Source organism: Rana temporaria, chromosome 7, assembly GCF_905171775.1.
Source record: "Rana temporaria chromosome 7, aRanTem1.1, whole genome shotgun sequence".
In the NCBI taxonomy this organism is placed as follows: Eukaryota; Metazoa; Chordata; class Amphibia; order Anura; family Ranidae; genus Rana; species Rana temporaria.
This window is the reverse complement of record NC_053495.1, coordinates 101,342,760-101,368,686: the sequence shown is the minus strand read 5'-3', so window position 1 is coordinate 101,368,686 and position 25,927 is coordinate 101,342,760. Positions and strand designations below refer to the sequence as shown.

Below are 25,927 nucleotides of genomic sequence, written 5' to 3'. Positions count from 1 at the left end.
GACTTAGCAACAGCTTTGTATTGAGCATAAATAAATACAAGGACGTATAAGAGCTACACTGCTGAAAAAAGTCTTACAAAAATTACAGAATCCTTAATCAACAGATCATTAACGGTAAGAAAATATATTCCTATTGGTTGTGATGACATGTGCTTTCAAATAGTTCAAAAAAATATTTAATTGAAAGTGAGATTACAGTGGGAAAATGGATTTTGCACAAGTATACAACAAAGTAGGATAGCTGCTCAAACTGAAAGTTACATATACATGATGATTGTAAAAATGTATTAATACTGTTATTATAATCATCATATTAACTAGTTAAGGACAGAGTCTATTTTTTTTTTTCATTTTTTTTTTGCTAGCAAATTACTTAGAACCCCAAACATTATATATAATAAAATGACGGTTGTTGCAATACTTTATGTCACACCGTATTTGCGAGGCGGTCTTACAAGCACAATATTTTGGGAATAAATACACATTTTTCAATAAAAAAATAAGACAACAGTAAAGTTAGCCCACCTTTTTTTAATTGTGAAAGATAATGTTACGCCGAGTAAATTGATACCCAACATGTCATGCTTAAAAATTGCGGCCGCTCGTGGAATGGTGACAAACTTTGACCCTTAAAAAATCTCCATAGGCGATGTTTAAAATTTTCTACAGGTTACCAGTTTTCAGTTACAGAGGCAGCCTAGTGCTAGAATTATTGCTCTTGCTCTAACGATCGCGGCGATACCTCACATTTTTCATATGCGGGTGCGACTTACGTATGCGTTCGCTTCGGTGCGCAAACTTGCTGGGACGGGGGGCACTTACAATTTTATATATATATATATATATATATATATATATATATATATATATATATATATATATATATATATATATATATATATATTTATATATATATATATATATTTTTTTTACACTGTCATTTAAAAAAAAATGGGCCACTTTTTTTTTCTTATTACAAGAAATGTAAACGTCCAGTTACCTGCCTGTCATACACCAACGATTCTTAATAGGATCAGATTGTTTACAAAGTAAATGCTGAATTTGTTCTGTTTATAATGAAGCTTGTGGAATTTTCTTTTCTTTTTTTTTTTTCTTTCTGTTGGACATGGTGTATACAGATAAATACACAGCCATTATACATTCTATACTAATACAGTCCAGTCAGGTATATTAACATACAAGACGTTATAAAAAATAAAAAAATAAAAAATATAACACAAAGTATAACACATATCAGGTTTTTCATATGCAAGCACATATATTAACAAAAAAGATGTCCATAATGCCTGAATCAACTGACCCGTATAGGTTAAAGAACATAGGAACAGGTGGGAAAGTCAGAGGTGTTGCTAGGGGGGTGCGGGGGGTGCGGCCCGCACCGCGTGACACCCACTAGAGGGGTGACACCATCCCGATTTAAAAAAAAAAAAAAAATATATATATATATTTTTTTAGCTGACATGTGGGGGGCGGCCCCCCGCGATGGCAGCGATGAGCGCCGTGGAATCGGAGCGCCGAGCGCCGCGGTACAAGAGGAGGGGGGGTTGCGGGGTGACACCGCAGCACCATCCATCCCCACCTCTCACAGCCACGGGCTGTTAGCGGTGCTCGGCAGTCGGCACACAGGCACAGCCCCCTCCTCTCTGTTTGTGTGTACAGAGGGGGAGGGGCCGAGGGGACCTTCTGTCCATGTGCCGTGGCGCTGCTTGCGATGATCTGAGGTACTGAATGGGAAGGGGGGGGTGTTTGCACCTGGGGGGATTTCACTGAAGGGGGGGTGTTTGCACTGAGGGGGGGTTGTACTAAGGGGGTGTTTGCACTGAGGGTGTTTTCACTAAGGGGGGTTTGCACTGGGGGGGTTGTACTAAGGGGGGGTTGCACTGGGGGTGTTTGCACTGGGGGGTTGCACCGAGGGGGTTTGCACTGAGGGGGGGGATTTGCACTGAGGGGGGGTTGCACAAAGGGGGGGGGTGTCTGCACTGAGGGGGTGTCTGCACTGAAGGGGGTCTGTGTAACATGCAGGGGTCCAGAGGTGCAGGTGGCTGTGTAATGTAAAACGGGTGCAGTGATGCAGGGTGCTGTGTAATGTAAAAGGGTCCAGAGGTGCAGGGGGCTATGAGATGTAAAGGGGGCCAGTGACGCAGGGTGCTGTGTAATGTAAAGGGGTCCAGTGATGCAGGGTGCTGTGTAATGTAAAGGGGTCCAGAGGTGCAGGGTGCTGTGTAATGTAAAAGGGTCCAGAGGTGCAGGGTGCTGTGTAATGTACAGGGGTGCAGAGGGCTGTGTAGTGTAAAAGGGTCCAGAGGTGCAGGGGGCTTTGTGATGTAAAGGGGTGCAGAGGTGCAGGCGGCTGTGTAATGTAAAAGGGGTGCAGTGATGCAGGGTGCTGTGTAATGTAAAATGGTCCAGAGATGCAGGGTGCTATGAGATGTAAAGGGGTCCAGTGATGCAGGGTGCTGTGTAATGTAAAGGGGTCCAGTGATGCAGGGTGCTGTGTAATGTAAAGGGGTCCAGAGGTGCAGGGTGCTGTGTAATGTAAAGGGGTCCAGAGGTGCAGGGGGCTATGTGATGTAAAGGGGTCCAGTGGTGCAGGGGCTGTGTAATGTAAAGAGGTGCAGGGTGATGTGTAATGTAAAGGGGCCCAGAGGTGCAGGGTGCTGTGTAATGTAAAAGGGTCCAGAGGTAAATAGGGCTTTGAGATGTAAAGGGGTCCAGTGATGCAGGGTGCTGTGTAATTTTAAAGGGGTCCAGTGATGCAGGGTACTGTGTAATGTAAAGAGGTCCAGAGGTGCAGGGTGCTGTGTAATGTAAAGGGGTCCAGTGATGCAGGGTGCTGTGTAATGTAAAGGGGTCCAGAGGTGCAAGGGGCTATGTGATGTAAAGGGGTCCAGTGGTGCAGGGGGCTGTGTAATGTAAAAGGGGCCAGAGGTGCAGGGGGCTGTGTAATGTAAAGTGGTCCAGTGATGCAGGGGGCTGTGTAATGTAAAGGGTTCCAGTGATGCAGGGTGCTGTGTAATGTAAAGAGGTCCAGAGGTGCAGTTGTGGAGAGGGGTACACAGTAGTAACAAAAAGATATTGAAGGATGCAGAGGTATGCAGGGGGCACAGTGGGGTGTTTTTAAATTTTAACGTGGGGGGTGCCAGATATTGGATCTGCCCCGGGTGCCAAATGCTCTAGGTACGCCCCTGGCCTATAGGCTCCTGAGATGTGAATTTTGGTTCTGGAGAAAGAGAGGTGGGGGGAGGGGACAAAGAAAAATGGAGAGAAAGAAGAAGGGATAGAACGAACAAGAAAGATGGATAGGGAGAGAGAGAAAAGGGGAAGAAAGGAGAACAGAGAGCAAACAGTAGGGTAAAAAATATTTGAAAAATGTTATTGGGGGGGGGGGTGACACCATATTTTACCGCACCAGGTGACACCAACCCTAGTGACGCCACTGGGGAAAGTGGCAGTATATAAAACATCTTGAGTGATAAGGTTAACCACTTAAGACCCAGACCTTTATGCGGGTAAAGGACCTGTCCAGTTTTTGCGATTTGGCACTGTGTCAATTTAACTGACAATTGTGCGGTTGTGCGATGTGTATTTGATCACCTCTGCGGTTTTTATTTTTTGCGCTATAAACAAAAATAAAGCGACAATTTTGAAAAAAATTCTATATTTTTTACTTGTTGCTATAATAAATATCAACCAAAAATATATAAAAAAAACGTTTTTTTTCCTCAGTTTAGGCCGATACGTATTCTTCTACCTATTTTTGGTCAAAAAAATTGCAATAAGCGTTTATCGATTGGTTTGCGCAAAATTTATAGCGTTTACAAAATAGGGAAGGGATATGCAATTAGCGGACCTCCAGCTGTTGCCAAACTACAAGTTCCATGAGGCATAGCGAGACTCTGACAGCATCAAGCATGACACCCAGAGGCAGAGGCATGATGGGACTTGTAGTTTGGCAACAGCTGGAGGTCCGCTAATTGCTTATCCCTGAAATAGGGGGTAGTTTTATTGCATTTTTATTAATATATTTTTTTTTACTACTAATTGCGGCGATCAGTGATTTTTTTTGTGACAGCGACATTATGGCAGACACATCGGACAATTTTGACACATTTTTGGGACCATTGTCATTTTCACAGCAAAAAGTGCTATAAAAATGCATTGTTTACTGTGAAAATGACAATTGCAGTTTGGGAGTTAACCACTAGGGGGCACTGAAGGGGTTAAGTGTGACCTCATATGTGTTTCTAACTGTAGGGGGTGGGGCTGGACGTGTGACGTCATTGATGGTGTTTCCCTATATCAGGGAACACACGATCAATGACATTGCCACTATGAAGAACGGGGAAGGTGTGTTTACACACACCTCTCCCCGTTGTTCAGCTCCAGAGGACCGATCGCGGGACACCGGCGGCGATTGGGTCCATGGGTCCCGCGGGCACGGCCACGGCTGGGCTTAAAAGGCCACGTACAGATACGTGGATGTGCCCAGCTGTGCCATTCTGCCGACGCATATCGGCGTGAAGGGGTACTTAAGTGGTTAATAAGGCTGTGTGTCATAGAACAAATAACCTTATAAACAGATTTCCGATATCACCATGTCCAAGGTTTTACCTCTAAAGCCCTATACACACGACCGGGATTCCTGGCGGTATAAAGTCCGCTGGGAAACCCGATGGGAAACCCAAGAACCTGCTCGGTAAGTTTCCCCGTGTACACACCACCGGGTTTCCCATCTAGAAAACTGTGGGGAGAGCTTTGGCCTGGAATCCCGGCCGTGTGTATGCTCCCTCGCAGTGTTTCCCCATAGGAAAACTTTCGGGTTTAAAACCACAGAGAATCCCAGCGGGAAAATAGAGAGCAGGTTCTCTATTTTCCCGCCGGGATTCCCGGCAGTTTTCCTGCGAAGAAGCATACACACGACCGGTTTTCCGGACCAAAAGCTCTGCCCACAGTTTTTCTGGCAGGAAAACCGAACGTGTGTACGAGGCTTAAGTTGCCTCTTTTGGAGACTGGGTCTTAGGGAATAAATCCTAGAAAAGGAAGTGTATTGTGTGGACATTGAAATTCTTCAAATTCACCCTGGACAGCGAGAAGATAGAGGTAACGTGCCACCCAAAAATACTCAGCAGCTCCTTCGGGGGTAGTGCTACATTTGAAAAACACAAAATATTAACAGGATTACAGTACTGTATCAGTGGCATTCACACCTAAGGCTCCGTACACACGGTCGGTTTGGTCCAATGAGAATGAACCGAAGTTCATTTTCATCGGACCAAACCGACCGTGTGTATAGGCTATCGGTCTGGTTTCCTTCGGTCCAAAATTTCTAAACATGCTTCAAAACCGAACCGATGGGCCGCTGCCCCATCGGACCAAACTAGGGTTGTCCCGATACCACTTTTTTAGGACTGAGTACAAGTACCGATACTTTTTTTTATGTACTCGCCGATACCGAATACCGATACTTTTTTTTAAATGTGTCCCCAAATGCAGCCATGTCCCCCCACATATGCAGCCATGTCCCCCACATATTGCAGCCATGTCCCCCCCATATCCAGCCATGTCCCCCACATATTCCAGCCATGTCCCCCACATATTCCAGCCATGTCCCCCCACATACAGCCATGTCCCCCGTATATATACAGCCATGTCCCCCGTATATACAGCCATGTCCCCCGTATATACAGCCATGTCCCCCGTATATACAGCCATGTCCCCCGTATATACAGCCATGTCCCCCGTATAGGGTGGTGGAAGTATTCTATTTTAGTATCGGCGGTATTAGCGGGAGTACGAGTACTCCCGCTAATACTCGGTATCGGTCCCGATACCGATACTGGTATCGGTATCAGGACAACCCTAGACCAAACCAATGGTTAGTACAGAAAAGCATCGGTTCAAAACTCGCACATGCTCAGAATCAAGTCGACGCATGCTTGGAAGCATTGAACTTCGTTTTATTCAGCACGTCGTGTGTTTGACGTCACCACGTTCTGACCCGATCAGATTTTGGACTGATGGTGTGTACACATATCAGGCCATACGGCCACTTCAGAGGTGAACCGATGAAAACGGTCCGACGGGCCAGTCTCATCGGTTTGGTCCGATCCCTCTATATATGTTCACCAGTTTTGTTCTAGTTGCCCAATTTTCACTCAATTCATAAAAAAAATTCTGCCTCTTTGGACCACAACACAAGTTCACTTATAAGCAAACTTGGATAACCAGTGAAGCAAATGATCTCTTCCTGACAAGTTTAATTTAGAGAGAACCAGCCCCATTTGTTCTTCACAAGTTCTGAGAAAAAAATCTATTTGTGGGCAGGGCTTAAACACCCAGTGTGGGAACCCTGTGAATTTGCTCATTAATGACTAAGATACAGGCAAGGGGGGCCATGGTTATGCAAAAATCAGCATTAGGGTGGCACCCCAACTTAGAAGTGAACCATTTGTCTTGCACAGTTCCACTTTGTACACTGAGAACTTCTCTGTTAAGCACTCTTCCCCTTTTACTGCGCACCGTTTCCTGTCTTCTGAATGCAGCATTTCTAAAGGGGAAGCCATGGAGCCTGTATCCCACTTTACTCAGCACAGCCATGATTGGCACCTTACCCCCAGTGACAATGTGCGGATCCCACCATTCACACAGCGTGGACCTCTGTTGCTAACAAGCTTTAACACTTTGTTGAGTCCACTTCTCTCTCTGCTCCCTTTCCTCCAGGCTGGGTCCATAGGCTCCATGTGACACAATACTTGTCCCGAGTATGGGGTACTGATCCCTAGGGAGGGGTCAAGCTCACCAACCCTTTCACTACCATCTCTCAGTTACTATCTTCCATCATCTAAAATGATAAAAATAGAGGGAATAATAATAGGAGCAAATGGTGCCCCTTGTCGGTTACCCGATCACTATCAAGTGCTAGTTTGGCTCTATGGTCCAAACTCATGCATTACTAAATAAGCAAAAGTAAAATAGAAACTGTTAGTACTAAAGACCATAAACTTGAGCCCACAGAGCTTAAGCCTGACTGTTATTAAATTAGTCAGCAATCTGCAAAATGACAAAAGTCTTTATTTGAAAAATACTCAAATCATAAGCACCAAAACGTTTATGAACGAGCAACCTTCCACCACCACTTTTAAAAATGTTGTCTTTTCACATTTGTAGGCATCTAGACGTCACTCACACACGCACTCTGTCATATTAGTAAGCCTTAGCCGAGTGGGAAAAGGTTTCCAGGAAATCTCATCAATCCTTATTATCTATATATATAAAACTCAACGTGTGTGTATGTATGTATGTTCCAGCATCACGTCCAAACGGCTAAAGATATTAACATGAAACTTGGCACACATGTTACTTATATGTCAGCAACAAACATAGGATAGGTGGTTTAACCCTTACCCACCCCCATTTGCCATGGTCGGGGTTTTTCAAACGGCTGTAGATATTTCGATAACACTTGGTCACATGTTACTTATATGTCCACTTAAACTATAGGATAGTTAATTTATCCCTTAACTACCCCCATTTGTGAGGGTCGGGGTTTTTGTTTAAAGTCCCATGCAAATCAATGGGAAATGTATGTTCCCACATAACTTCTGTACGCCTGGAGATATTTCAATAATACCTGGTACACATATTACTTATATGCCAAATAAAAATATATGACAGTTAAATTAACCCTTACCTACACCCTTATATAAAAGATGGGTATATTTATATTACTATGATTTTCCTCCCCAAAAGGTTAAGATAGGAAGACCGGGCAACGCCGGGTATTCAGCTAGTGGAGTATAAAGGTAGGCTATGTCATTTCTAAAGTCCCCTTCGGAGAACCATACATAATGTGGTAATAGATTCCAGACTGCCTCCCTCTCTATTTATGTTCTCCCCAAAATGCAGAGCTTTGAACACCCGGGAGTGAGCAGACGTAGCCCCTTCCTAACTCCCTAGGTGACCTATTACTCAAACCCCACTAGCACAGACCTACTACAAACACAACATAAACTAGTAATATAAGGCAGTGTACACTACAACAGTACACTCCTTATCTTTATTAACCACTTGCTTACTATGGGCACTTAAACCCCCCTCCTGCCCAGACAAATTTTCAGCTTTCAGCTCTCTCGCTCTTTGAATGACATTTTTTTTTCCCCACAAAAAAAGCTTTCTTTTGGTTGTATTTGATCACCACTGCGGTTTTTATTTTACTGAATTAGAAAAAAAATACAAAACTGTTTTATATTTTGTTATAACATTTTGCAAACAGGTAATTTTTCTCCTTCATTGATGTACGCTGATGAGGCTGCACTGATGGGCACTGATAGGCTGCACTGATGGGCTGCACTGATGGACAAAGATGGGCTGCACTGGTGGGCACTGAGAGGCGGCACTGGTGGGCACTGAGAGGCAGCATTGGTGGGCACTGAGAGGTAACATTGATGGGTGGCACTGATGGGCATTGATAGGTGGCACTGGTGGTCAATGAGAATTGTCACTAATAGGTGGTAGTGGAAGAGAGAAAGCAAAGGTGGGACTGTAGCGGTGCTGACAATAAATAGCAAAATAATGGCATAAGTTTTAAATATTTATTAAAAGGAGAATAGTGGTGCATCAAGCTATATAGCACAGTGTAGGCCACACAGACAGGCCCAACAAGTACAAAAATAACCTGATTATTAGCACAATCTTATAAAATTTCCAGCAACATAGAACAGGTAATATACATAGAGATCACAACCAGGTTGATAAGACCCAATATATTTCGCCCGGATGGGCTTCTTCGGGGGTATGGTTGAGATCGAAGTTCCGGTTCTAATGATGAAATACAGAAAATATATATTTATAAATACAGTAAGTACATACAGAGAAAAATGTATTCATTCTGCCAAAGCATACCACAAAGTGCCAACCTGCTGGTCCGGAAAGAGGAAAAAAGAGAGGGGGTGACTGAGCACCCTAGTCACTTTCCAAGTCAGATGGACAAGACCGTGTGACAGACGTTGTCGGCCAACATGGGAGGACGTTTCAGCATGGATGATCCACTGCCAGACAATGCCACAGGTGGAGGTCACAAAATCCCCGACCATAGGAGGAGAGGGGGTTCAGGGGGAGATGATGACCAGCTACAAAGAAGGAAAATAGTTGCCATAGATATATAGTTCATAGATACATATAAGTTATCATAAATAATGTAAGGAGAACTTCACTTACAGTGCTCAGGTGAGCATACATAGCATCTGTGGAATGACCACCTATGATTAAGGTTGCAGGGTTTGTCAAGAGAAACTTACAAGAACGCCAATTCAGACACAAGAATTCTATAGTCAGAAACAGAAAAATGGTAAAAATGGTAAAAAAGGGAGCTAAAGAAAAAGAAGGCAAAAAAATGTGTATATAGGTAATAGTAAACTGATTTAATCTGACATTATATGGGACTTTAAGCATACAGCTGGTCCACATAGGTTAAGAAACCCATTCATTTAGAAAAGTCAGAACTCGTATTATAATAAAGGCAATGAACAAGAATTTAGAGATGAGTCAGAGTATGGCAAGAAAATATACTTCAGCCCAGGATGTATAGCAGGGTAGTGTGAATTGAGCCTATCAAAAGTACCTGGTTAATCACAGCTCAGTAGCATAGGTCATTCCAGCAGGAGTGTACAGCACACTAAGGCTGCACACATAAGCCGGCTCCCTAAATATCCCCCGCCCCTCCCACAAGTCCGAGCGTCACAGGGGGCGCGGTCGGACGTGGGCGGACAACAGATGTCAGTGCGCATGCGCCGGAAGGAGCGCAGGACAAGATCCTACATTCCCCAGAAGCCCCAGTGGTGGTAGGCGGGGAGAGCCGAAAGCGCGACCAATCCGGGCGTGCCAAGGGAAGGCATAACCACGGGAGAGGGAGCACAGCCGGTGGACATGGATATTGACCACCAGCTGACGGCAGAGGGGGGCAAGGCTGCCGATGGCGTGGGCACATGTCCGCGAGCCACCCGGGAAGTACACCAACATAAAACGGGCTCACTGGAGTGAAGCCCTTGGGTGTCCATATGGAAGGGGAAAACAAGCAAGGACCAAACATCTGCAGCGGGGCCGACAGGGATACTGGGATGCAGAGTGAAATAAACGCCCCCCAGTGGCAGGAAAAAACTAATGACAACATCAATAAAAAAACACATAATAAAGGTCCCATACATTTATTAAAAAAGGCAGGGACCAAGGCAGCTTCGAGGGACAGCAGGGTGGCAGTAGTGTATATGGAATGGCAGAACGATTTACAGAAATAGTAGTTAATAGGTCAGAATAAAGTACAAAAATCATTTTATCAAAAACAGATTATAGGTCAAATAAATAACAAAACATCATATCCAAATAGCTCATAATTGTAGAGAGCATGTTATAGACCTTGGTAGCCCACAGTAATAGGATAAGGAAGATGGGGAAAAAAAAGGAAGAAAAAAGAAAAGAGAGGAGAACGGGAAGAAAAGAAACAGAGGGAAAGGAGGGATGGAAAGAAGGGGGGGGGGAAAGAAAAAAAGGGAAAAAGGGAAGGAAAATATGTCGGGATGAGGTGCGTTTTTTAAATTGTCATAATCTAGACCAGACAGATCCTGTCCATATTTTTCCAAATAGGTGGTAGTGATGGGCACTGATAGGCTGCACTGATGGGCTGCACTGATGGACACAGATGGGCTGCACTGATGGACACCAATAAGGTGGCACTGGTGGGCACTGATAGGCGGCACTGGTGGGCACTGAGAGGCGGCACTGGTGGGCACTGAGAGGCAGCATTGGTGGGCACTGAGTGGTGACACTGAGAGGTGGCACTGAAGGGCATTGATAGGTGGCACTGGTGGTCACTGAGAATTGTCACTAATAGGTGGCACTAATAAGTGGCAATGATGGGCACTGATAGGTGGCACTGATGGGCACTGATGGGTGGCAATGATGGGCACTGATCAGCACTGGTAGGTGAGACTGATAGTCAGCACTGCTAGGGGGCACTGATGAGGCACTGACTGGCACCACTGGTGGGCATTGATAGGTGGCAGTGATGGGCACTGATAGGTGGCACTTTATTTTACTGGTGGTCAGTGGCAGGGGGCACTGGCAGGTGGTACTGGTGGGCACTAATGAGGCTGATGTGCCTCTTCCACTGGGGACCGATGTCCCTTACACAAGACCCGGTGATCAAATTTTTTTCCTCCTTACGCTCTCAGCGTGAGGAGAAAAAAAAATGATTACTAAGCTTTGTTTACATCATGTGATCAGCTGTCATTGGCTGACAGCTAATCTTGTGGTAAGGGGCCGGTGATCTGACGATCTGGTTCCGGCTAACGAGCTGGTTCCTGTAAGGACTGCGCAGGCGCAATCCTTGCCGATGGAAATCTCCAAACCTCGGCCGGCATCCAGGGCGACCGCTTGCCTCCAATCCACGGGGATGTTAAAGAATGAGCCTGGCTGCCGGCCGAGGTTCGGAGATTTCCGTTGGCAAGGATTGCGCCTGCGCAGTCCTTACAGGAACCAGCTCGATAGGGGAACCTTAAGGCAAGTCACCGGGACCTGTGATCAACCGAGTTTTAGAGACGGCCTCCCGGCAATTGGGGTCCGCGCTGTAGCCGTCATTCGGCTAAGGCGCGGACGCGAAGTGGTTAAAGCAACATGCGTTTTATGTGACAAATAACATTTGTTATTTTGCAGACTATGTTTTGGGGTTGGGAGGGTTAAGGCGAAGGAGGCTTTTAAAGCTGATCTTGATTTCTACACCAGATCTCCATAACAGTATTTTTGAGTATCATCAGAATGCCCTCAAATTATTTACAGGCTATATAGTCAAATCTATTGGTCTACAGTTTCATGGATGCAACTTTTTGGCAGTATCAAAATAGAGTATAATATAAATAACTGTGTTTAGATTAAAATAGAACACAAAAAGTGAAGACTTGCCATGTTATAGGGAGCATTTAAAATGTTAATCATGCCTAGGGAGTACCCTGAAAATCGATCTTTTATCTTGAATTCCTCCTGAAAAATAGCAGTGCCCTTCTCAGTGTTAGAGGGTGCTAAGGCATGTTTGTGCCCACAGCTTCAAAGCTGTAATTCTACAGTGTAAGATATTAGGCCCTGCAATGCTATTCTCACATGATTTGGAGATGTCATTACTGTACTACTTAGTGGACAGGCATACATTTCTCTGCTTCTGCTTCATCCATTTAGTGAATCTGTGCTTTGTGTACCTCTTCTGCTACTTCTTGATTGAATATTACCCCCATATAGTGTTATATCACCATATGGGAAATGGGAAAACACAGCACTATTTCTCTTACAAGATTACTACACGGGGAATGGTCATCAGTGACAGTGTCACTAGGCAGAGTAGGGAAATGCCTTGTTTACAAAGGCATTCCCCTGTTCTGCCCTTGCCGACCACAATCGCGGTCCTACCCCCGGAGGCTCGTGCGCCCGCTGGGCGGCAGATTTAAAGGGACTTACCCGCCAATCTGCCTGCCCGTGCCATTCTGTCGACGTACATAGTCGTGCGGTGGTCGGCAAGTGGTTAATCAGGTTGCAAAAATGATTGTAACAAAGTAAGGAAGAGAGAAAAAGAAAGAAAGAGTTAAGAAAGAAAGAAAAATAGAGACCCTAGCATAGGGTACAACATAGTCTTCAAAGGAATGCAATCCTTCCTACTCCACCAACTGGGAAAAGTCCTTACTAACCGGTTCCAGATCAGAAATACTCTTTGGGCCAGATTCACAGTCAGCGGCGTAAATGTAGGCGGGCGTAGCGTATCGTAGTTACGCTACGCTGCCGCAACTTAGAGAGGCAAGTGCTGTATTCACAAAGCACTTGCGTCTAAAGTTACGGCGGCGTAGCATAAATGTGCTGGCGTAAGCGCGCCTAAATCAAATGAGGAACAGGGGGGCGTGTTTTATGTAAACTAATCATGACCTCACCTAAATTACGCTTTTTTCGAACGGCGCATGCGCGTGCATGCTCAGTATCACGTAGAATTTTCAAATTAAATTATGCTCGCTCAATGCCTAGTCGACGTGAAAGTAACTTACGTCCAGCCCCATTCACGGACGACTTACGCAAACAACGTAAAACACGACGCTGTTCCGACGTTTCCGACTTCCATACCTAACATGACTTACCCCTGCTTTATGAGGGGTAACTTTACGCCGGCGTATGTCTTACGTAAACAACGTATCTTGCTACGCTGGGCGCACGTACGTTCGTGAATCGGCGTATCTAGCTCATTAGCATATTTGATGCGTAAATCTACGGAAGCGCCACCTAGCGGGCCAGTGTAAATATGCACCCTAAGATACAACGGTGTAAGAGACTTACGCCGCTCGTATCTTAGCCAAATGTATGCGTAACTGATTCTAAGAATCAGCCGCATAGATACGACAGCTCTCATTCGGACTTACGATGGCGTACATGGCGCTACGCCGTCGTAAGTCCTTTGAGAAGCTGGGCCTTTGTTTTTAACTACAGGCTGAAGACATGCTGCACTAACCCATCAACCTACTTATATAATCCTACATGATCATCCCAGACTGTCAGGGCAAAGTTGCCAAGCAACCAAAGGTGGGGTACCATCTTAAATGACTTTATCACAACCACTCCCCAAGCTGCAAACAGCTGCAGACAGAACTCTACTGCACTCCCTACATCGGGGATATGCAATTAGCGAACCTCCAGCTGTTGCAGAACTTCAAGTCCCATGAGGCATAGCAAGACTGACAGCCACAAGAATAACACCCAAAGGCAGAGGCATGATGGGAGTTGTAGTTTTGCAACAGCTGGAGGTTGAGAACCACTGCACTATACTACTGGGCTATTTTAGAACACAACAGAAACTGAAATAATGGGAATTTAAACAATTTTAAAGTATATTACCTTTTAAGATGGCTTGATGTGGGACAGAGGTTGGCGATGGGGCCATGAGATTAGAGCTCTTTGCAAATTGAGTAGTCTTCAAGAAAGAGCACCATGTATTTCAAAACCTCCTCACAGTGAGTTGTATCAAGTTTCAACATACTGTAATTTGCTAAATTAACACCATCTGTGCATAAATTTATTTTTGATAACAAAGTTATTTGCTAATTGCATATCCCTGCCCTACATCATCTTTCTATTGACCAATTGAGCAGAGTACACAAGAAAGCTTTTTAGAAATACTCAGTTCTCTTTGCAGGCATAGTGTACACAATGTATTATAATGTATACACACCTGAAAATAACTTTGTTATAAAAAAAAAAATTCTGCACAGATGGTGTTAATTTAGCAAATTACAATATGTTGAAACTTGATACAACTCACTGTGAGGAGGTTTTAGAAGCCTTTGAAATACATGGTGCTCTTTCTTGAAGACTACTGAATTTGCAAAGAGCTCTAATCTCATGGCCCCATCGCCAACCTCTGTCCCACATCAAGCCATCTTAAAAGGTAATATACTTTAAAATTGTTTAAATTCCCATTATTTCAGTTTCTGTTGTGTTCTAAAATAGCCCAGTAGTATAGTGCAGTGGTTCTTAACCCCACTGTTGGTTTGTAGCCTCCCTCCTACTGGGCCACAGCTTCAGGGTCAGGCTGGGCAGGAGAGCAGATGTGGATGGTGCCCCTGTAGTTTGTTCTAGTTGCGCACCCATTCAGAACTCTATCAGAGCAGCACTTGCTGTAAGAAATGATAGCTGAATGCAAAGAAGTGTTTCTGAGTGTAATGAGTAAACACAACCAGTAGCAGATTAGACACTTTGGGCCAGATTCATAAAAGAGATATCTCCTGGTATCTCTGAGATCCGTCGGTCGTATCTATGCGCCTGATTCATAGAATCGGGTTACGCATAGATCTCCCTAAGATCCGGCAGGTGTAAGTGACTTTCACCGTCGGATCTTAGGCTGCAATTCTAGGCCGGCCGCTAGGTGGCGATTCCATTGCGGTCGGCGTAGAATATGCAAATGAGTCGTTACGCCGATTCACAAATGTACGCTTGCCCGTCGCATTAAATTTACAGCATTTTTGTAAGAGATATGCGGCGTAAAGATAAAGCTGCCCCCTAGGTGGTCTAGCCAATGTTAAGTATGGCCGTCGTTCCCGCGTCGAAATTTGAAATTTAACGTCGTTTGCGTAAGTCGTCCGTGAATGTCGCTGGACGCCATTTACGTTAACGTCGAAACCAACGACGTCCTTGCGACGTCATTTAGCGCAATGCACGTCGGGAAATTTTAGGGACGGAATTTAAATGATACACGCGGGCTTGCGCTGGGGGGATTTACGCTACGCCGCCGCAACTTTACAGGCAAGTGTAAAACTTGCGGCGGTGTAACGTAAATTTGATACGTTACGCCGCCGCTTAGTTACGCGATTCTACCTGAATCTGGCCCTTTGAAGCTACAGCTATTAAGCAAAGTGTTGAACTTATCACATAACCGCATCAGTCCTTTCTGATTGACTGCAGTTCCAGGGTGTCTAACTGGTTACACATTGTTTTTACACATTACATTCTGTGAACTGAGGGTACCATGGCTATTAAATTATTAACCACTTGCTGACTGACTAACTGGGAATTTACTTCATGACTCTGGCATTAAATACTGGGGTTATAGCCAGGGTTATAGCCTTTGGCCATATTTGGGTAATGATGTCACCACTATCCCCACCCCTTCACACATATAGCTGATGACAGCTCTCGGTCTGTGATGTCACAAGGGGGGCAGTGCCACCAGGTGATTTTGCTAGGTGGCTCCACCCCTTACCTATATAAGAACTGTCAAAGGGCAAGCCTTAGCTAACAGTGAAGCATTTTTTTTATTTTTCCGGTCTGACGGTGGTGTCGGCATCGTGATTGATGATGGATGTACATCAGGGGACACTTCCATGTTGAGGGCATGTGACCTGGTATGGTTCAGGAAGAGGGGCGCTCGCTCATCCCCCCCTTTCCTGCATGCTCAAATAAGGGTCTGGTATGGATTTTGGGGGGGGACCCCACACCATTTTTTTTCACTTGTTTTATAGAATTTAATTTTGTTTTATTCAGCTGTCAGCAGGGAAGCCTATTGACAGTTGATGACTCATTGGTTGTTAAGGCCGCGGCGGCTGGATTCCTGGCCCTGCTCCTTTACAACCAGCTATTTACTGCACCCTGACTGGGCAACGCTTTGCCCAATCATGGCTTAGAATGGACTCTGCAGTGCGCAGTGCATTGCAGGTCTTCAGAGAGGCGAACACCTGCCAAGCGCCCTGCAAATTCGGGTCAAACTTTTGCTCTGTCTGTACTGTTCGCTCAACTCTATTAGGTAGATTCCCCGTCTATATTTGTTCTGTTAACTGTTATCAATGAGAGTGAAAGTGAATAAAATCACAACATTTTTGGAAGAAAATCCTAAACTTTAAGTTGTCACCAAAACAGGAACAGAGGGGAAGCCTTCTGATGGGTATACTAGTCCTGGTGACAACTAAGGATCCCCTCACTTTGTAGGAATATCCTCTAACTTCCAATTTTAGTTATGGGACAGGAAATGAAGGGGAATTCCCCAATAGAACACAGATGCATATCCACCAATGTTCTCAGATGGAAAAGAGGGAGACCTATTTGCAAAAAAATATGCAGTCAAAGGACATGCCCTTACCACATCCTTCTGATATGAAGATTAATGCACAAAAAAGATTGGTTAAACCCACAACACTTTTTCATAAACAGCACATTTTTATACAGTTACATACATCAGACTAAAATGAGGGACCAATGAAGAAAAAAGGCACACAGAGGGAGAGTCCATACAAATCAGGGAATCAGGGACAGTTAGGAGCTATGCCAAAGGGCAAAAAAAACAAAAACCTAAAGGGGTTATAAATCTTCCTGTTCACGTAAAAAAAAAAAAAGTTTAAGTTTTGTTTTAAGCTTTTATTTGACTGTGAACATGAATCCAGCTGCATATATCATTGTGTGTCTCCCTACATACACACATCTTAAGCTGGCCTAACACTAGTAAGTTTTTTCGAATTAACATTCATATCAATCTTTATTCTAACATTTCTACAAATATTCTCAGTACATTTCGATGACTTGACAAATGTCATTTAAAAAGCACTTTTTTCTGTTACCATTCAATTTTGGAGTGAATGGACTTTAATGAATGACAACCAAGCACACCGTTAAAAAATACGGAAGTTTGCTTGAGAAACAAATTCCATCCTGAATTTTCTCATCACTGTGCTAAAAACAAATTGACATTGACATTTGACCCCACTAACAATTAGAAAGATGGACACACATTATTTTTTTAAATGAAATGCTACTAGTGTATGGTTAAATAAAAACTGATTTGTTGCGCTAATAAAGTGATGCAAATAGAAATAGCTGCTGACACAAAATTGTTGGGTACAAAATCTGGGGTAAAAATGTAGCGCCGTAAAATTGGTAGTAATAAACATAAAAGTTCAATGCGAAAAAAAATCAAAAATGTGAAGATGCCAGAAAGTTCATAACATAATCCACAAATGAAGGAATTCAGTGGGACAAGGAACGTGGAAAGCCGTCACCAACACCCGACATAACTGACACTTAGGCCGCGTAAACACGGTCGGACAAAACCGATGAGAATGGACCGAGGTTCAGTTTCATCGGTCCAAACCGACCGTGTGTATAGCCCATCGGTCTGTTGTCCTTCGGTCCAAAATTTTAAAACATGCTTCAAAATCGAACCGATGGCCCGCTGCCCGATCGGTCAAAACCGATGGTTAGTACAGAAAAGCATCGGTTCAAAACCCGCGCATGCTCCGAATCAAGTCGACGCATGCTTGGAAGCATTGAACTTCGTTTTATTCCGCACGTCGTGTGTTTGACGCCACCGCGTTCTGACCCGATCGGTTTTTGGAACAATGGTGTGTACACACATCAGACCATCAGGCCACTTCAGCGGTGAACCGATGGAAATGGCCCGTTGGACCATTCTCATCGGTTTGGAACGACCGTGTGTACGCGGCCTTACAGTCAGTGCATAGGGTATACACAATGAGTATGTGAATGAAGGCTGGAAACACGAATCCTCCTATTCATTGAGCAGACCGATAATAGAGTATGGTTGGCTTTAGTTTGAAGCTGTGACTCAAAATTGCCTCGTGCAGACTTGTTTCTGCAAAAAAAAATCTTGATCAACATGGTTAGAACATGTACAGGTTTACGTTCCTAGACAAATTCCCTTTCTCAGTTCCCTGCACCATACCTCTACTGATATGCAACAGCCTAAACTGGCTATACACTAGTATATTTTCAAATAAATGTTCATAAGAACATTTGTGCAAGAATTTGAGGGCTTGAAAAACGTAATTTTAAATGTAAAATTTTAAATGTTTTTAACATTCGATTTTGGAACAAATATATTTTACCGAACGAAAACCACATACATTGTTGGAAATTTGTTCGTTCACCAAAAAATTTCCATTTTGCTCTTTTGAATCTTCTCATCACTGCAGTCGAAAATGAACGTCCTTCTGACCCTACTCATAATTAGAAAACTGAAAAATTGTATTTATTTTTTTATTTTTAAACAAACTTCTACTAGTGTATAGCCGGCTTTAGGCTGACAGAGTGGGAGGTTGTTAGGGGTAGTTTTTACAATCTCCAAATAGACTTCATTCAACAGTCATTATATAAATGTGTTTGTAGCTTTTAATTAACCTTCCGGGAGATCACATGCCTCTTTCTAAAGACTTATTTACTGTATATTTTCCTTCTTCTGAAACATCATTTTCTCCGATTGATGTTGAACTGTGTTTATGGTCCTGCTTTTGAAGTGAAATACCTCATGTGTACAGTTCTTTAATCAAAGCAAGGCTGTTTCATGGTGTTTGCACACACAAAAAAGTGCAAAGCACAATGAAACATTCCCAGTTGCTGGTAAACACAGAATAAAACTAACAATTGACATTACCAGATGTATAGAAGTACTGTATGCCCTGTTCTATGACATTTCTCCAATGCATCATTTTACGTATTCATTCTGTTTTAAAGGAAATACATTTGGAAACATTTTTCTTAATTTCCATGCAAGATGGAAGAAATATTTCCATTATATCTATGGAATTAAAAACAAAACACTTTAAGACCCCTTTCACACTGAGGAGATTTTCAGGCGGTACAGCGCTAAAAATAGCGCTGCTATACCGCCTGAAAAACTCCTTCACTGCCTACTCAATGTGAAAGCCCGAGGGCTTTCACACTGAGGCGATGCGCTGGCGGGAGAGAAAAAAATCTTCTGTCAGCGGCATCTTTGAAGCTGTGAGAGAAGCGGCATGTATACCGCTCCTTCATCGCTCCTTCCCATTGAAAACAATGGGAAACCGCCCGCAATGCGCCTCTATAGAGGCGCATTGAGGGCGGTAATAACCCTTTATCGGCCGCTAGCGGTTGTTAATACCGCACCACTAGCGGCCGTTTCCCGCGGCAATCCCGGCGATATACCGCCAACGTGGCTCCCGGTCCAATGTGAAAGGGGCCTAAGAGCCCTTTCTCACTGGAAACGCCTATAGCGGAGCGTTAAAATAGCGGTAAAACTGCTATGTTTCCGCGATTTTACCGCGATTGTACCGCGTTTTCAATTCATTTCAATGGAGAGGGGCGTTTTTGGAGCGTTTTTCTCAGCGCTCAAAAGCTGCTCAAAAGATGCTGCTTGCAGGACTTTTCTCAACGCTCCTCCAGCGTAACACCTTAGTGTGAAAGGGGCCATTGAGATGCATGGGGAGCGTTTTATGAGCGTTTTAATAGCGATATTTTTACCGCGAAAACGCAGCAAAAACGCTGCAAAAACGCACCAGTGTGAAAGGGCTCTAACATTGTTTTTTTCGATTTTTGGAGGAAAAAAATTGTTATTATTATTAAAGGGCTCCGCGAGCAGAGGTGACATCACTTCCTCTGCTTGTGTTTTCATTTCACAGGAAGCATTTAATTCGCAGCAGGTCCAGGTCAGAAATTATTGGCCTGGACCTGAAGACTGATCGGTTTTGCAACGAATCGGATTGCTACGGGCATGACGATTTGCTCAGCGCTGCCACCCTGCCGCAGTAGATCAACGTGAGCCAGTCCGCAAGTGGTTAAGGGGGAAAATCCTTCTGTGGCTGAAGTGGTTAAGTTATTGTTGAGTAAATAGGTCTATAATTAAAATGTGAAAATTGCTCTGGTCCAATGTTGAAAAGCAGCTGCTGCAAGCTAACATGGTTAAAACATCTCATTGAATAAAATGCTGTACTAATTGTCATTAAAGATGTCATTATCCTAGAGAGTCACATTTTTTAATATCAATTACTTTGATTGTTTAAACCATTAGTTTAACAAAGATACAAAAATGTTGCGTGTTGTTTAAATGTAAGGGGGGTTATCCACAAAGCCTTGGCGCAACGTAACTTTTCTGATTTAAGTTACTCCGCCGCAAAATTCCAAAGTTAGGTGCCGATCCACAAAGCACTTACCTGGAATTTTGCGGCGCTGTAACTTAAATCCGTCCGGCGCAAGGCGTTCCTATTCAAATGGGCGAGTCCCATTTAAATTAGGCGCGCTCCCGCGCCGGACGTACTGCGCATGCTCCGTCGGGTAAATTACCCGACGTGCATTGCGCTAACTGACGTCGCTCCGACGTCATTTGCTTAGACGTTACCGTAAATGGCGTCCAGCGCCATTCACGGACGTCTTACGCAAACGACGTAGAATTTAAAATTCGACGCGGGAACGACGGCCATACTTAACATGGCTTAGGACAACTAGGGCTTAGCCCTAGTTTTACGCGGCGGAACTCGACGTAAACGACGTAGATTTAGAGCGTCAGGCCCGTCGGAGCGTTCGTGGATCGCCGTAACTGGTCATTTGCATATTCTACGCCGGCCTCAATGGCCTCGCCACCTAGCGGCCGGCCTAGAATTGCATCCTTAAGATCCGACAGTGTAATTCAATTACACATGTCGGATCTTCGTCCTAACTATGGGAAACTGAGTCTGTGGATCAGTTCCATAGTTAGGACCAGGGATACGACGGCGTAACAGCAGTTACGCCGCCGTATCTCTTTTGAGGATCTGGCCCATTGTTTTTAATATTAAAAGAAAATTAGGTGGAAAACTCATTTGGCCCTTCTTCTCCTGGGGATGACAGGATTGCACTTCACTTTAGCCCACTGTCAGCCAATGTCACTCAGCTGGTCCAGGCTCTGGAGAGATCCCAACTTTAATGTTGGGATCCATCCAGATTTCTGACTGGCAGCTGGATCAGCCTCTCAGTTCACAACCGAGAATCTGAGGCCCCGTACACACGACCGAGTTTCTCGGCAGAATTCATCCAGAAACTCGATCGGAGCTGGATTCTACCGAGAAACTCGGTCGTGTGTACACTTTTCAGCGAGGAAGCCGACGAGGAACTCGTCGGGCCAAATAGAGAACATGTTCTCTATTTCCTCGTTGTTCAATGAGGAAAGTCGGCCCGCCGAGATCCTCGGCGGCTTCAACACTGAACTCAACGAGGAACTCGATGTGTTTGGAACGTCGAGTTCCTCGGACGTGTGTACGGGGCCTGTGCCAACCACTCCTGCCCTTGCACAGCCTGTGGGCCAGATTCAGAAAGAGATACGACGGCGTATCTCTGAGTGCGCTCAGTCGTATCTATGCGCCTGAGTCAGAGAATCAGTTACGCATAGATATCCCTAAGATCCGACAGGTGTAAGTGTTTTACACCGTCGTATCTTAGGCTGCATTTTCTGGCTGGCCGCTAGGTGGCGCTTCCGTTTGTTTACGCAAGGAATATGCAAATTACTATTTACGTCGATTCAGAAACGAACGACCGCCCGGCGTTTTTTTTACGTCGTTTGCGTTCGGCTTTTTCCGGCGTAAAGTTACCCCTGCTATATGAGGGGTATGTGCGGCGTATCCTATGTTAAGTATGGGCGTCGTTCCCGTGCCAAGTTTTCAGATTTTTACGTCGTTTGCGTAAGTCGTTCGCGAATATGGCTGGACGTAATTTACGTTCACGTCGAAAGCAATGACTTTTTGCGGCGGATTTTCGAGCATGCGCACTGGGATGTTTTCACGAACAGCGCATGCGCCGTTAAAAAAACCTGTAAAATACGCGGGGTCAAGCAAAATTTAAATAAAACACGCCCCCCACATCCTCATTTGAATTAGGCGGGCTTACGCCGGCCCACATACGTTACGCCGCCGTAACTTAGGGCCCAAGTTCTTTATGAATACGGAACTTGCGCCCAAAGTTAGAGCGGCGTAACGTATCTAAGATACGTTATGCCGGGCGGACAGATACTCTCAGGTATCTGAATCTGGCCCTGTTACTGCAGTGAGCATTGGAGGATAGTCACTGCTCTGTGCTCAGATCAGACCTGAGAACTGAGTGGTCACTGGTTCTTGGTTCTTGGTGTAGAGGCAGCAGAGGACAGATGCAGCATCGGGTAAATGCTGCATTCACCTTGATATGAATGTTTTTTTATTTTATCCTGCACTTCTCTTAATATTGTGATTTAGACTGGCCAGGAATGGCCTAATGCCACCTTGATCTGACTACCTAATGTGTCGCTTGGGGTAATAACATGGGCTTGACTAATCTTTGCAATCCTTCTCTCTTTTAGAATATTGAGTAAGTCATAGGATTCAGCATTACATATTGAAGTGATCAAGGTGACAGATGTCTCTATTATTCTCAGGTAAACATCTTCTGGTTGTGATCACAATTTGGTGAGCATCAGATTACATTTTAGGAGCCATTATTTGGAAATCCAGAAAAAGTAATCTGAAAGGTAGCATTTTTTGCTAATGCTAACAGTATACTGTAAGTATATGTAAACCAGTGGTGGCTAGGCGGGCGGCAAACAAACCTACCCCTCTCACTTGCACAATGAGGAAGTGGATCCTAAGACTCCCTGGCCAATCGGGCCTCAGGACCTGCTCTGTCTGGGAGGAGAAGCAGGAAGACATTAGCGAATATTAATTTGCTAATGTCACACAACTGGGTGGGCTCAGGGTGCGGTGCTCTGCGCCCCAAGCCCACCCTTTTTTTAAGCCAATTAGAGCCTTAGGCTCTAATCATATACTTAAAAAAAAAAAAGATTGAACTCCATGTGTCCGGCGCCCTGCATGTAGTTTAGGGGTCCGGGCGCATGGATTGGGGGGGGGGGGGGAAGATTTATGGCATTTTTATGGTATTTTTATTATTATAATTTTTTTTTACTAGTAATGGCGGTGATCTGCGATTTTTGTGGTGTTGTGGCGGACACTTTTGACACATTTTTGGGACCATTGACATTTATACAGCGATCATTGCTATAAAAATGCACTGATTACTGTGTAAATGTCATTGGCAGGGAAGGGGTTAAGACTAGGGGGCGATCCAGGGGTTAAATGTGTTCCTTTAGTGTATGTTCTAACTGTAGGTGGGTGGAACTGACTAGAGGAGTAGACAGATCGTTGTTCCTAGCTAGTAGGAACAAACGATCTGTCTTTCCTCTCCTCACAGAACAGGGATTTGCATGTTTACACACACATGTCCCATATTCTGACTCTCGTGCCCGGGATCACATCACCCCGCGTGCCTACTATCCGATGTACAGCTACGACGGCTCGCGGGAACGTGCCGACCTGCCGCAGTATAATGACGGTGGCTGCTCGGCAAACGGTTAATAAAACATGGAATAATGTAATGGTCACTCAGAGTAGCTCAATTGTGGCCCAAGTCCTATTCAGGTGATCCCTTTCACTGTGGTCAGAAGCTGAGGTTAGGCTATGTAGTGTGATAGGTCCCAAGATTGAGTGAACAGACCTGCTGATTAGATGGAATGTAAAAAATACTTAGACTTTAGAGTCGCTTTAATCTGCAAATACATATTAGAAAACTGGGTAAATTGATAAGAATCCTTCCTCGTTGGCTCATTAGTCTAAAAAGAGATATTATATTTTCTTGTCTTTGCAGATAAATACTCAAACTGGAAGGCCATATCTAAGAAGCTTTAGATGGAAACCGTTTTTCAAGAATTCTCTAGTTATCACGGGACATTAGTCAAACCGTATTACTGGCTTAACCCAAACCAGAACTGCTCCAAATGTCCTTATCATATTAGAACAGGAGAAGAGTCAAGAGTCACCTACGGGGAGTTTTATGAAACTTTTGGATTCCCATATGGGCCAACAATGCATGAAGACAAACAACTCATATTTTATGAAATAAAGTCCTTTAATGGAACAGTAATACAGAAAGGCCAAGTTACTGGGTGTGCTGCTTCTAACATTCATGCAGAAGCCATGTTTTTTGAAAAACATGGCTACTTGGATTACCTTCTCTATCAGCATGATTCAGTTGGCTACATAACTCTTTATGCCAACTTTACACCTTGCAATGAGTATGGTCACTACTGCATTAGCAAAATGTATGATATATTAATCAAGTACACACAAATGCGTCTAGACATCTATTTTTCACAGATGTATCATGTTGAAGTGAATTTTCCATCTGCTGTCTGGAACAGAGATGCATTAAAGAGCCTTGCCGGTCACTGGCCTAGAGTAACACTGAATCCACTGAGTGATGGAATTTGGAAAACTGTTCTATGCACCTTTGTGAAAGAAGTTCCAGAGACAACAATGAATCAGCCCATTTTGCCTATCCGAGCATCTGCAGATAGACACAATGCATACATGATCCATGTTATCACAGGCATTAAGCCTTACTTTGTTGAAGAGCCTCCTGTGCCTCAGCCTGAAGAAACAAGACTTCAGCCAAAATATCAAAGACATAACGTAAAATACAATGTAGCTCCCCAGCCTCCAACTGGCTTCCAGCAATACTTCCCTTTCTTTGCTCTTCAAATACCATTTGTACCTGCTTTTCAAAGTCAGAGAGAACTGATGACCAAGCCTAAACAAGTTGTCCGTCATCTTAACATGCCTATGAACCTGAATGAGAAAGCAAATAAGAGTGAATTCATACCCAGCGCCAGGAAATTTACCAAGGTTGTAAACACTGAGAGAACAGTATGGGAAAGTGATAAAGAAACAACAAGGAACAAGAGAAAAAAAAAGAAACAGTAATATTTAGTAGACATGTGCATTCGTTTTCGTCCGAATGCATTTTCGTCTGAATTTCAGGTATTTTCGTTATCGTTTTAACAAACGATAACGAAAGCACAGAAAACGAAAACCGAAAGATCCGACATAAACAAATGCTTTATTTTCATTTTCGTTGAGGTCGAATGTGCCTAACCTTAACTCTATTAGTCCAATATTATTCTACATAAAGAGAAAAGATTCGACATAGAGAGAAAAGATTTGACATTATAGAGACATGAAGAAGAGTCGACATAGCGAGAAAAGATTCGACATAGAGAGATAGAGAGAAAAGATTCGACATAGAGAGAAAAGGTTTAACATTATAGAGACATGAAGAAGAGTCGACATAGAGAGAAAAGATTCGACATAGAGAGACATGAAGATTCGACATAGAGAGACATGAAGATTCGACATAGAGAGACATGAAGATTCGACATAGAGAGACATGAAGAGTCAAATTATTTTTTCTTCTTAGAACATTCGACAGACACCATAAGCCTTCAATGACAGGTTCGACCTTAATTGTGCCTAAACTTAACTCTATTAGTCCAATATTATTCTACATAAAGAGAAAAGATTCGACATAGAGAGAAACAATTCGACAATATAGGGACATGAAGAAGAGTCGACATAGAGAGAAAAGATTCGACATAGAGAGGAAAGATTCGACATAGAGAGACATGAAGAGTCACATTTTTTTTTTTTTTAAAGATTATGTTGAATCTTCTTTTTTTTTTTCTTCTTCTTCTTCTTCTTCTTCTTCTTCTTCTTCTTCTTCTTAGAACATTCGACAGACACCA

General features: G+C 43.8%; 1 protein-coding gene across 3 annotated transcripts; it reads left to right on the top strand.

Moving 5' to 3' along the window:
• Positions 1 to 10: 10 nt before the first annotated feature.
• APOBEC4 (apolipoprotein B mRNA editing enzyme catalytic polypeptide like 4) lies at positions 11 to 25,157 on the top strand. 3 transcript variants are annotated; one of them, XM_040359795.1, is made up of 3 exons: positions 15 to 114; positions 22,658 to 22,732; positions 23,995 to 25,157. In XM_040359795.1, the coding sequence occupies exon 3, from the start codon at positions 24,036 to 24,038 to the stop codon at positions 25,107 to 25,109; it is 1,074 nt and encodes a 357-aa protein (XP_040215729.1). In that variant the 5' UTR covers positions 15 to 114; positions 22,658 to 22,732; positions 23,995 to 24,035; the 3' UTR covers positions 25,110 to 25,157. The 3 variants fall into 3 exon arrangements, 2 of the variants coding, with proteins under 2 accessions (XP_040215729.1, XP_040215730.1); XR_005750597.1 differs by lacking the exons at positions 22,658 to 22,732; positions 23,995 to 25,157 and adding an exon at positions 7,189 to 7,277 and having other exon boundaries at positions 11 to 114; XM_040359796.1 differs by lacking the exon at positions 22,658 to 22,732 and having other exon boundaries at positions 17 to 114.
• Positions 25,158 to 25,927: the final 770 nt, after the last annotated feature.

Bases quoted from the DNA above. Each gene is read 5' to 3' on its own strand.
- APOBEC4 (XM_040359795.1), top strand. From the start codon at position 24,036: ATGGAAACCGTTTTTCAAGAATTCTCTAGTTATCACGGGACATTAGTC.